We start from the raw sequence: 12,144 nt of genomic DNA, 5'->3' as shown, positions 1-12,144 counted from the left end.
TTAAAACTAGCAAAGTGAGCAGAGCTCACCATTCACATGTCCGAACCTCACATGGCATCATGTCTACCATGGATATTGTGTAATGTTAAAGCTAGTAGCAGTTTTAACCACCACGCAAACCACGCAATTGCGTGGGGCCCTGGACATTGGGGGGCCTGCCCAAGCTCCCAAAAAAACATTTCAGGGGTGACATCGTTCTGGGTACACGCACAAATATGCTGTTGTCAGCGCTCTCAAAGCGGTTCAAATTAGAGGTCCTCCGGGTTCGTGTCAGTTTTTCAAGTATGACTTTGGGCCAGGGTTTATAATTTATGAAAAAATATACAGGCCTTACAAACTTGTTTTGTCCATGAGCTCTCACTCACAGATACGCGTGAACGGATGAGTTAGGGGCTGTTCACATAAAACGTGTTTTTGTGTGCATCTGCTCTGTTTTTCCATTGTTGTCCTATGTAAACACGAGCTGGACGAACGTCCTTGACTGCTGCACGGCATCTCACTGTTTCTTCAGTGTCTCATGCAGGACCGGCAAAGTTTTAGACACTGTGTCAAGTTAAAAGTAACTTTTCATTCATTTTGCTGTGTCTGGATTGTTTTTAGAGCAGTTGTCACAAAGATTTATCGTTCTGAACAAGTTCAGGTTACAAAGAGGTGACTGTTAAAATGTTTACAATTATTCCAGATAGTTCTGTACCAAGCAAAGTTTCAGCACTTGATAAACTACAATGTTTTTTCCTTCTGCTCTAGTGTGCTGAGGGGCCACCGTACCTTGTATGTTTTCTGTTACAATAATGTTATGAATGTTTATAATAATATTAAATAACAACTGAATTCCAAAATGTTAGTGAGTGAAATAGTAGGTTTTGCACACCATGTTCATTATAAAAGAAAAGAAAGAAAAAAAGTGTTTTGTTAAAATATATGTAGGTAAATATTGCTTTTTTAATCATTGTATTGTGGAAAAACATGCATTAATTATATTGAACTAGATTTGTATTTCATTAAACATTTTTAATGTACTTGGCGACAACGGCTGATAGGTTGAATTAAAAATTATGATTTAAAATAAATATGTAATTGTATAAGTAAACATTTTCAAAATGGGGCCCGGGTTGGTCGGTTGCATGGGGCCAACCCGCCCCTGGTTAAGGCACAGTCACATTTACCTTAGCATGGCAAAATTCTGCAGGCGAAGATGGTGTGGGCAGACATTGAGCACATGTGAAATCAGCCAAAAATTATCAAATAATCAAAAATCATCCTCTTTGGGGGCCTAGGTAGCTCAGTGGTAAAAGACGCTGGCTACCACCCCTGGAGTTCACTAGTTCGAATCCCAGGGTGTGCTGAGTGACTTCAGCCAGGTCTCCTAAGCAACCAAATTGGCCCAGTTGCTAGGGAGGGTAGAGTCACATGGGGTAACCTCCTTGTGGTCACTATAATGTGGTTCATTCTCAGTGGGGCGCGTGGTGAGTTGAGCGCGGATGCCACGGTGGATGGCGTGAAGCCTCCACACGCGCTATGTCTCCGTGGCAACGCGCTCAACTAGCCACATGATAAGATGTGCGGGTTGAGGGTCTCAGAGGTGGAGGCAACTGGGATTCATCCTCCACCACCCAGATTGAGGCGAATCACTACGCAACCACGAGGACTTAAAAGCGTACTGGGAATTGGGCATTCCAAATTGGGTGAAAAAGGGGAAAAATCCCAAAACAAAATAAAAAAATAAAAATCAGCCTCTTTTTAATGCTGCACTTTATACTCTTTGACAGTGAAGTGAAAAAGAAACTCGCCGCTTGAATGAAATCCTTGTCCATTGGGAATATTCAGAGTAGCTGTGTAAGAAGCACCGCCCAGCACACAGAGGTCACTGCCAAACCAAGTAACTTCCAAGTAGTCAACACGTCTAATTCCCCTGTCAAAGTTCACAAAACTTGAACTCCATGAAAAATCCGTGAGGGGAAATTCTTTGCCACACGAAAATCACAATTGCGTGGATTCCCATTGAGAGGACTGTATTTCGCCTTGCGGAAGTTCGCTGTGTGAAGGTAAATGTGACAGTGCCTTCAAATTTAGAAGAGCTTTTTTGCTCCCAGCTATGGAAAGGCCAGTGCACAGAAATGAGACACACTATCAATATTTAGGTCCATTACAAACACTTTTCTTCCAGCATACAGCTACACCACAGTCATAACTTTGGTCAGATCATCTCACCTGAAGCTCAGTCTGGAAGAAGAACTTCTGTGGACACTGTGAGCAGTCGTAGATCTTGTCCTCCTGACCGTGTGCAGTGAAGATGTGCTGCTGCAGTTTGCACGCCTGCACGAATACTGCAATTGGACAGAATTACATGCATTAGATGAAAAAATCAGAAAACAATGTTCTTTTTGTTCATGTCAAACATTTACATATCAATAAATAACAGAAAATATTTATTTAAGCAATGTTTTTGATAGTTCTATGGAGCTACAGTACATGTCTATTAAAGTACATTAGACTGATAAAAAATTTAGATAAAGAAGAGATGCATTTTCTCTGTGGGTCTCTTCTAGCAATTAATGGACTAATGCATAAGAGAACAGTGGAATGAGATGGTATTGTTCCAGTATACAAATGACAAAGTCATATGTATTTTACAATAGCGTATGGTAAAAATTTTTATGTTTTACAGTAAAAACATGCTACAGAAATACATGCCTTTGACAGCCCAGAGGAAATACTCTGACTTATTTTTTCATAATTAGGGGCTAAGCACAGAAGGTATCCATCATTGTGCCTGTTGTATCTGTTAGTCGTCATCTTCTTCTTTTCACAGTTGAAGTCTATGACAGACCACAGAACCGTTTGGAGGAAAGTTATGAAATTTGGCACACTGAGCTTGAGAACTATCTGGACTTATACCAGAGCAAATTTTGGGTCTACATCACTAGCACCACCAACAGTTCAAAATTGCACTTATGTTTATGCTAACAGCTTTTGAATCATGGGGCCTAGAAACAAAGAGGAGCACGTCAAAGAGGCTATATCTATGCAACGCTTTGACATATTAAAATTAAACATGGTATATCTTGGTTTATGTCATCACAACCATAACCTGAGGGTACGCCTCCAACATGATCACATGGGAGGTCGGCATGTTGTTTCTGATTCTTCTGGTACCCTAGGATCGGCCACATTATGCAGACTCACCAACAAACAACATCTATCAGACATGTTTGCATTGACTCCAGTGTTTTTACCTTCCCATGTGGCATGACAGGATAACATGATAGCAGCGTGGGAGATCTGGGTTTGAATACTGCGTTAAAACCAGGAAGAAATCATGTTTGCATGATCAGTGATAAGCATGATTCCGAGATTGCATTTTCCCTCTAACACTGGATTTTTACTCCACTGAAGGTTAGGTTTAGGGTTGGGGTTTGGGGCTACAGTTTAAAAAACATGCATTCCTCTTCACTGTATTACTGCCTGTACAACTGAAAACAACTTGCTTCACAATTTGCTTTTGGCGCCCACCGTGGACATTATGTAACCGGTCCTGCTCAACACACTCCGAATGGGATTCAAAAAATATTGTTACGTATTACTCTGTTCAGATGAGTAAAGCTTGAAAGGCTCACTGCTGTAAACATACCAGAGGAAAATGCTGTCTTTCAAATGTTGCTTAATGGAGTTAAATAAAAAAAGTAATTCACTTAAAAAATACAATTAACTTAAATGAGACAATTGTGCCTACAGTAATAGTATAGAACTACTGATTTCTGTAGAAATATGAGAAGTAGGACACATAGCCAAAAGTCTCTCTGTTTAATCTCACTGTTGTCTAGGAGAAACAACTTTGAAGAGCTCATTTGTGATTGGCTTTCTTTGTGTCTGCTTCATTACTGTTAAATTGAGATTTTACACCCTATGGCCACATTTGAAAGGAGAGTGTCACGGTGAAAAAGTGAAAAAAAGATGCTGGTAAATCCAAATATTTCCAGTCCTTTGGATTTGCATCATGGGAGAAGCAATTCTGGCCATGTGAATGGAGTGATCAAAAAGTGGCTTTCATTCACATCCAGCTGGAAATATGGCAGAATTTTGCTCTGTTCTGTGGGTCACAGAACTGTTATTTTTGTATTTATTTTTATTTTTTTGGAATAATGGTCAGCCCAGTGTCTGGAATAATTACATGCTTTATTTAGACACTACAGGGACAAGCTAGAAAATAAACAAGCGCAGGAACTGCCATCGGTCTCAAGTGCATAAACACATTCTATTAGTCGACAGAGCTAATTATTACATAGACATTATTAATATTCATGTGTGGAGTGGGTCGGTGTGTGGGGTATTGTTCTTGGGGGGTATTTTTGTAAAAAATAATTGGGGGGGGGAGGGAGGGGCTTAACTTTAATTATTTAGTTATTTTTTCACCTGTACTACTTGTCTTATTGACTCAGTGGTTGTATTCATCCATTTTTGGATCTGTGTAATTTTGTACATCTTATTGAACATATACATTAAACCTTCTGATCTTCAATAAAAAAAAAATCTGTAAAATCGGGAATGTTGGCAGGTATGTGTGTGTGTTGTGGTCTTCATTTGAATATCTTATGAGAAATAAACAACTTCTTGCCGTTTTGTGTGTTAAAGGTACAGGGCTTCACTGCAGGCTTTATTGGGGTTATTCAGGGCCTTGTTTACTAATAACTGCGTGGATTTGGGGTTCTTATGCGCACAGGAAAAGATTTCAAGAAAAATGTCTACCTGATTCACAACAGGTGAGTGTGCACATGAATTTGTTCCAATTTTAATGAATCTGTATTATTCTAAATGAAGGAGTGTGTGCATGAAGTTAGTAGTTTACATAAAACGGCCAAACTCTCTGTACAGTTCTAAATGTGTAGAGCAGGGGTTGGCAACCTTCATGACATGAAGTGCCATTTTTAATTTTACTTGTTAATCACTGTGCCGAACAATCAAAGCCGTTTACAATCAAGCCAATTTTACTGGCAGATGGCACTTTGTATCCTGTCCCCTATGCACGCATCATTGCAAGCATATAAGTGGGAACGCATCGCCATCGTGCCAGAATTTCACCTGAACCTGTGCTTCATCATTGTTTCAGCATCTTCACAGCGAGTGGATTATCTGCTTTTCTGTGGTTCTTCGACGACCGAGCTGCACTCCGCTGTGGGCGCTGTGAAGCAGGGGCTGGACTCCATGTGTGTATGAAGTTAGTAATTTGCATAAAACAGGCATGGAGTTTGTCCCTAGTTGGTTTGTTTGAACCAGTGCTCGACACCTTACTACAGGCCAGAGCCCCCTCTATGAGGTGGCTGTATGCTTCGAAAAGGCACCTCTCCTCTGATTGGTGGTCTTCTCATGGTTAGGACCTAGTGCGTTGCCGTGTTAAGACAGTGCTGCAGTTCTTGCAAGAGCGACTGGACGCTGATCTGAACCTGTCCAAGTGTACATGGCAGCAATTGCAGTGGAGCATGTTACATTGGATGGTTTACTGTTGGGTCATCCACTTGTCATCTGGTCTTCCTCTGGTTTGTCCTTGGTAAAGTGTGTTGGGGATCTTCAGGCCCTTTTGGTCTATAACTCTTGTCTGGAGTTCGGGCCTGGCTTTTCAAAAGCCGTCCTTAAGCTGAGGCATGGTTATGTGCCTGAAGTTTTGACCTTTAGGGCTCAGGTGGTAACTTTAAAGGATTACAACAAGCGTGGGTTGGCATGCCACATGCAGGACCAAGGGACTTCATATAAATAAATACATACTACTCTCTCTCACTGTTAATTGCATGCCAGTGATTAACCCTCCACGTGTCAATGCTGGCACGTGTGCTCTAGGTTGCTGAGGTAAACTAGAGTCACCAAAGCAGCCAGGGTGAGCCATGAAGTCCGCGGCCGGATGGGTTTTGGGTCTGATAAATGCATGCATCCCGCCTATAGCCTATATATACAGTACTGTGCAAAAGTTTTAAAAGTTTTAGGCACTTGTGAAAAATTTTGCATAGTGAGGATGTCTTCAAAAATAATGCCATAAATAGTTTTCATTTATCAATAAACATCATACAAAGTCCAGTAAACATAAAAAATCTAAAGGCCATCTTTGCCTTTAAACACAGCCACAATTCTCTCTCTATATATATATGTACAGTGTTGTGAAAAAGTATTTGCCCCTTCCTGATTTCTTCTATTTTTGTGTATTTTACATACCAAATTGTTTTAGATCTTCAAACAAGATATAACATAAAACAAAGGCAACCTGAGTAAACACAAAATACAGTTTTCAAATAAAGTTATCTAACACCTATATCATCCATGTGAAAAACGAACTACCCCCTTAAACTTAATAGCTGGTTGTGCCACCTTTGGCAGCAACAAATGCAACCAAACACCTCTGATAACTGGAGATCAGTCTTTCACAACGCTGTGGTGAAACTTAGTTCAACAACATTGGATGGTTTTCGAGCATGAACTGCCCTTTAAGGTCCTGCCACAGCATCTCAATCAGGTTAAAGTCTGGACTTTGACTAGGCCACTCCAAAACTTTAATTTTGTTTCTTTTGAGCCATTCAGAGGTGGACTTACTCCTATGCTTTAGATCATTGTCTTGTTGCATAATCCAGTTGCGCTTGAGCTTCAACTCACGGACTTATGACCAGACGTTCTCCTTTAGGATTTTCTGCTAGAGCAGAATTCATGTTTCCCTCAATTATTGCAAGTTGCCCTGGCCCTGAAGCAGCAAAGCATCCCCACACCATCACACCAAACACAACCATGCTTGACTGTAGGTATGATGTTCTTTTGGTGGATTTCTGTGTTTGATTTACGCCAGATGTAACAGGTCCCCTGTCTTCCAAACAGTTCCACTTTCGACACATCAGTCCACAGAACATTTTCCCAAAAGGTGTGTTTTGGCAAAATTCAGACGAGCCTTAATATTCTTCTGGGTTAGCAGTGGTTTTCACATCGCCACTCTTCCATTGATGGCATTTTTGGCCAGTGTCTTTCTGATAGTGAAGTCATGAACAGAGACCTTTATTGATGCGAGAGAGGCCTACAGTCCTTGGATGTTGTCCTTAGCTTTTTTGTGACTGGGTGAGTCATCGCTGTGCTCTTGGAGGAGTTTTGGAAGGTCTGCCACTTCTGGGAAGATTCACAACTGTGCCAAGTTTTCTCCATTTGGAGATAATGGCTCTCACTGTGGTTCTTTGAAGTCCCAAAGCCTTTGAAATAGCTTTGTAACCCTTCCCAGACTGATGTATTTCAATTACCTTTTTCCTTATCATTTCTGGAATTTCTGTCGACCTTGGCATAGTGTGCTACTGGGTGAGAACTTTTAGCCAACTTCATGCTGCTGAAAAAGCTCTATTTAAGTGTTGATTTGATTGAACAGGGCTGGCAGTTATCAGGACTGGGTGTGTCTAGTCCAGCTAAACCCGATTATGAATGTAGTTTCATAGATTTAGTAACTAATACTTTTTCACACAAGCCCAGTTGGTATTGGATAACTTTTTTGCTTAAATAAATAACATTGTCATTTAAAAACTGTATTTTATGTTTACTCAGATTGCCTTTGTTTTATGTTAGATTTTGTTCAAATTTTTTAAACAATTTAGTATGAGTTATACACAAAAACAGAAGAAATCAGGATGGGGCAAATACTTTTTCATAGCACTGTGTGTGTGTGTGTGTGTATATATATATATATATATATATATATATATATATATATATATATATATATATATTCTCAATTATGTAGAACTCCGGGATTCCCCCAATGTACAAGCGAATAATCATGAACGTGAGGGACAATCTTTTAAATATTTTACATTGGTATGTATAAATGGCTATAGTTTATTTATTGTGCATTTTTCCCCACTGTACTCCCAGAAATGTTGAATTCTTTCCACTGTGTTGACTTACTGGGCTCCATCCTATGATGTTTTTATCCGGTCTGTTCACGCACGTGCACATTCCTCAAAAACCTGTAAAAACGCTTATGCATTTACATGACCACAAAAGCTGCATTCTTTCCATTTTGAACATATTTTTACTTTTGCTGCTGTTTTGTATCCTTTGTACCATACTAAATAATCAAGGTTAAATATATTTTTCAGCCATGTACCGGACTTCTGGGGGGATGGGGAAACAAGCTAGATTATTTCACAATCGTCAAGTTACGTTTTGAACAAATAGGGCCATATTTACAGAGTCAGGCAGCATTATTGAGTGTAAAAGTGTACTGTTTTGTTGTGTAAAGTGAGACTAAAGCTCATGTGTGGCATGCGCGTGTTTGTTCTGCGCTTGGGCTCCTCCAGGGCGAGTGGAGCTGCTTTCTGCTGCAGGCTGCCTCACTTCACAAAGCTGCCAAATGTGTCCTGTGAGAGCCATGCTTCTGACGATTCCCTGCTGCCTCTGGATGACTCCTCAACTCCCCCCTCACTCCTCTCTGATCCTCCCTCACATTCCTTATCACACTGCGTCTGTCTTTCCCCATCCCCATCCGCATCCCTTCACTTCTACTCACTCACTCTAGAGTCCTGAAACAAATCTGTACTATTAGAACTAGTTATACTGAAATAATGAAAAATACATTTATATAATTAAAAATTGTCCATGGATCAAATTAAATCTCATCACAATGGGCATTAAATACGCAGAAACATGTATCCATCACTTGTAATCAAACACAAATTTGTCCTCCACACATTTTCATTGGGTAAATATGTTTATGTTCTATATTTCATCGGAGGCCTATACCATGAAGCCGGTTTCTGTGGCAAGCCAGGTAAGTTTCAGTTTAGTTTGCATCAACACTGGGTTTTTTGGTCCCATGAAGGCTTGTCGGCTTTTAACGGTTTTCATCACCATAGTAACTTACGCTACACAGCTAACATGCTCCGTAGCAGGTTTTGTTCTGGGTAACAGATACTGAACCAATCAGCTGTGAGTAAAGTGACATCTGACACAATCAAGTCACTCCCCATCTCTCTTAAAGCGCACTTTACAAAACATTTTTTTTTAGAAATCCACAAAATCGACTCTTTATTTATTTGAAAGTCTAAATATAAATTTTTGGCAGATGGAGTCTTGCATTTTATTTAAATACAGTATAATTGTTTTTAATTTACCTACCTAATAAAAACATTATATAATATTCAGCTATCTATAAAACAGCTATTAAGATGGATTAATATAATACCTGCCAATAGTGATTGAATTTAAAATATTAAAAGCTTCCACCCAAACCTCTTCTTTCAAAAGCTAGAGATGAAAATACAGTATTTCACAAGGGACACGCTGGAACAGTATTTCACAAGTTCAATACAAGCGGTACACAAAATAAGTCTTTAAAAAGACAGAACAAAAAGCCTACGTCTAATTGCATGCCAATTACTGCATACAGTATTTTTTAATAGTAACCTAGCTTATATTAATTTGTAAAAGTACTACTTAATTTTAAGCTTTCAATTTAAATGAATATAAAACTTTTATATTTTAAATCAAGTTTTTAAGCTTTTAAAATTAATAAGCTGTTCTTGTTGTGCACATATATGAATTCACATTGATATATCAGCTGTTTTATATTTTTATCACCAGCGGTCCTCTTGAGCTCTTGCAGCAGTTGCTGTGTTTCTTCTTGCTGTGTAAATGTGTTTAATTTCTTCATTATTGTACAGTGATCCTTTGTGTAGTGTAAATGTGTTTTAATTCTTCATTATTTCATGGTGATCTATTGTGCAGTATAAAATCTGTTTTTGTAAATCTGTGCACCCCAGTGTAAATAGCATCTGCCACACAGTGCAGCTATTTGCACCCCAATAGTCTGATGGAACCACAGAAATATGCAAAAAAAATAAACATTAGGTGTCGCTGCAGTGGCATGGGGTGTGAAGACGGTGTGTTAATGTGTACGGTTCGAATCCGCGTTTTATCCAACTCTTTTTCCCATCCGATTTCCTGTTTCCACTCTTAATATTTCCTTTAATACTACTTAAAATAATAAATAAAAATGAATATAAATGTTGATTTCATCACAGTGATTTGGTCATAGTGAATGTCGAGGAGTGCAGAGGAGGGTTTGATCCGGAGGTGGGGTCTGTCGATCGCACTTGTTCCCTTGGCTCGGCATCCCTTGTGTTTAAGTTTTCCTGCTGTAGATACATTTCAGGGCCCCCCTTACAAATACCTGAGTGTAAGGCAAAAACATTATTAATCCCCACTCAATCATCACACAAGAGTCCCCCTCCACTGTGCAACTGCATGTAAAGCAGCCACCAAAATTAAGCCAAGGCCCATACCTTGTGGTTACTAACAGAAAATCATGCTATCCCTGTTAACCCCACTGTCTGCTCACTTATCAGCAAGACGACCGTTACAGACGGTATCGCACTGGGTAATTTGAACGACAAAGCATGGTTATGTCATTCAATTCAGGCGGGCACTTCCTGTATTCAATGGGTAATTCCTATAGTAATCTCTTCTCAGGAAGCTCCGTTTTTGGTTCAGGAAGTTCATTCTTTCATGCATAAAGGGGCAATAGAGTCAACCTAGACAAGAGTGTTCTGTTCGCTGGCGATGCTGGCGCATCTGTCTTCAGCTGGCTTTCAGTCATTGCGCCTGTGTCTAGCAATGTTCAAGGAGAGGCGTGTTCTCCCTACGATAACATTTCACAGGCTGGGGTTCATGATCGTGGCATCTGCTATCATTCCACTGGGCCTGTCGCACACGAGGCCTTTTCATTGTTGGATGAAATCCAAAAAGGGGACTTTATCCGCTGAGGCCATACAGAGATGGACCTGCATTCTGTAGTCGGGCATTCTGTTGGGACAGGTTTTGTCACCACAAAGTAGTTACCACAGATGCCTCCGTGAGTTGGGGCACTGTGTACGAAGGTCGTCTAGCATACAGGGTTTGGATGGGGCAGTGGCTAAAATAGCATATACATTTTCTGGAAATGTTGCTGGTGCTGTTAGCACTGAGATATTTCCTTCTGGAGATTCAAGGCAGCCATGTCCTCATCCAGACAGACAGAAGAACGCTACATCAACTGTCAGGGAGGGGTGCACTCTTGTGCCATGCTGTACACGTCCCAGGTCACCTGAATCTGGGGGCAGATCTCTTGTCCAGGCATGGTCTTAGACCTGGGCAATGGACATTACACCCTCAGACTGTGGAACAGATCTAGAGGAGGTTTGGCAGAGCAGTCGTGGATCTGTTCACCTCAAGCAAGACATCACATTGTCCCCTGTGGTTTTCCCTCTTGCCTCCGGCCCCTCTGAGTATGGATGCGTTAATGCATCAGTGGCCGAAAGGGCGCCTGTATGTGTTTCCGCTGATCAATCACGTGCTTCATGTGGTTCTGCAGAGGGTTCGGAAGGATCGGGTTCAGCTATTATTTACCCAAGTTCATTTCTAGCTTGTTTCTCTAACAAGTTAGGGCACCTGTTATTTATCCAAGTTCGTTTCTAGCTTGTTTCACTCGCAAGTTTTTACATAGCAGTCCTTCTCTCCTCCCCGGTTTGAGTCATATGAGAGTGAAAGGTTGTGTATGCTGTGTCCTGTCAGAGCTCTGCGAGTCTATGTTGACTGCACTAGCCATTGGTGTTCGTCAGAACAGTTATGCTTTGGCAACAGAGGGTTTTCAGTCACCAATCAGAGGCTGTCTCATTGGCTTGTGGATGCAATTCCGTGTGCTTATGAAGCATGCAGTTTGTCTTTGCCTATGAGTATTCGGGCACATTGTATGAGGAGAGTGGTATTCTCATGGGCTTTGGCCTAACACTCCTAACCGAAATGTTCCCTTTTAAGTCTGTAACTTTGATGCTGAGTTAGTAGCTGGTGGTATGGGAATACCAAAACGATGTGCTACTGATTCTTCCTCACTAAAGCAATGCCCATTAGCAAATAGGTTATTGAAAAAAATATTGACATAACCTCCCCTTCGTATTGATAAATAGGAAGGAAGAGGAAGGACCAGTAAACCAATGTAAAGGAGGGAACAAGACGCTTCGCAGCTTGCCACACTACTGATTTCTTGTTGTAAAGGGACTGAGAGATGCTCCTCCCTTCAGTTAAAAAATCCTGATGAAATGGGGCTGGTGCTACAGTTTATATGCTCACGATGACATGCGCAAAAAGGGTGGAGCG

General features: G+C 40.6%; 1 protein-coding gene across 4 annotated transcripts in view; it reads right to left on the bottom strand.

The window, feature by feature from the left end:
• Positions 1-12,144, bottom strand: part of LOC127440711 (zinc finger protein 521) — a 239,047-nt gene that overhangs the window by 17,779 nt on the left and 209,124 nt on the right. For all 4 annotated transcript variants that reach the window (XM_051697464.1, XM_051697460.1, XM_051697461.1 and 1 more), the window contains one exon: positions 2,212-2,327. In XM_051697464.1, the coding sequence (XP_051553424.1) occupies positions 2,212-2,327 (116 nt within the window). The remainder of the gene's footprint in view (positions 1-2,211; positions 2,328-12,144) is intronic.

Source organism: Myxocyprinus asiaticus, chromosome 5, assembly GCF_019703515.2.
Source record: "Myxocyprinus asiaticus isolate MX2 ecotype Aquarium Trade chromosome 5, UBuf_Myxa_2, whole genome shotgun sequence".
NCBI classification, from domain to species: Eukaryota; Metazoa; Chordata; class Actinopteri; order Cypriniformes; family Catostomidae; genus Myxocyprinus; species Myxocyprinus asiaticus.
Note: the sequence above shows the minus strand (reverse complement) of the source record. Positions and strands in the feature narration are given on the sequence as shown.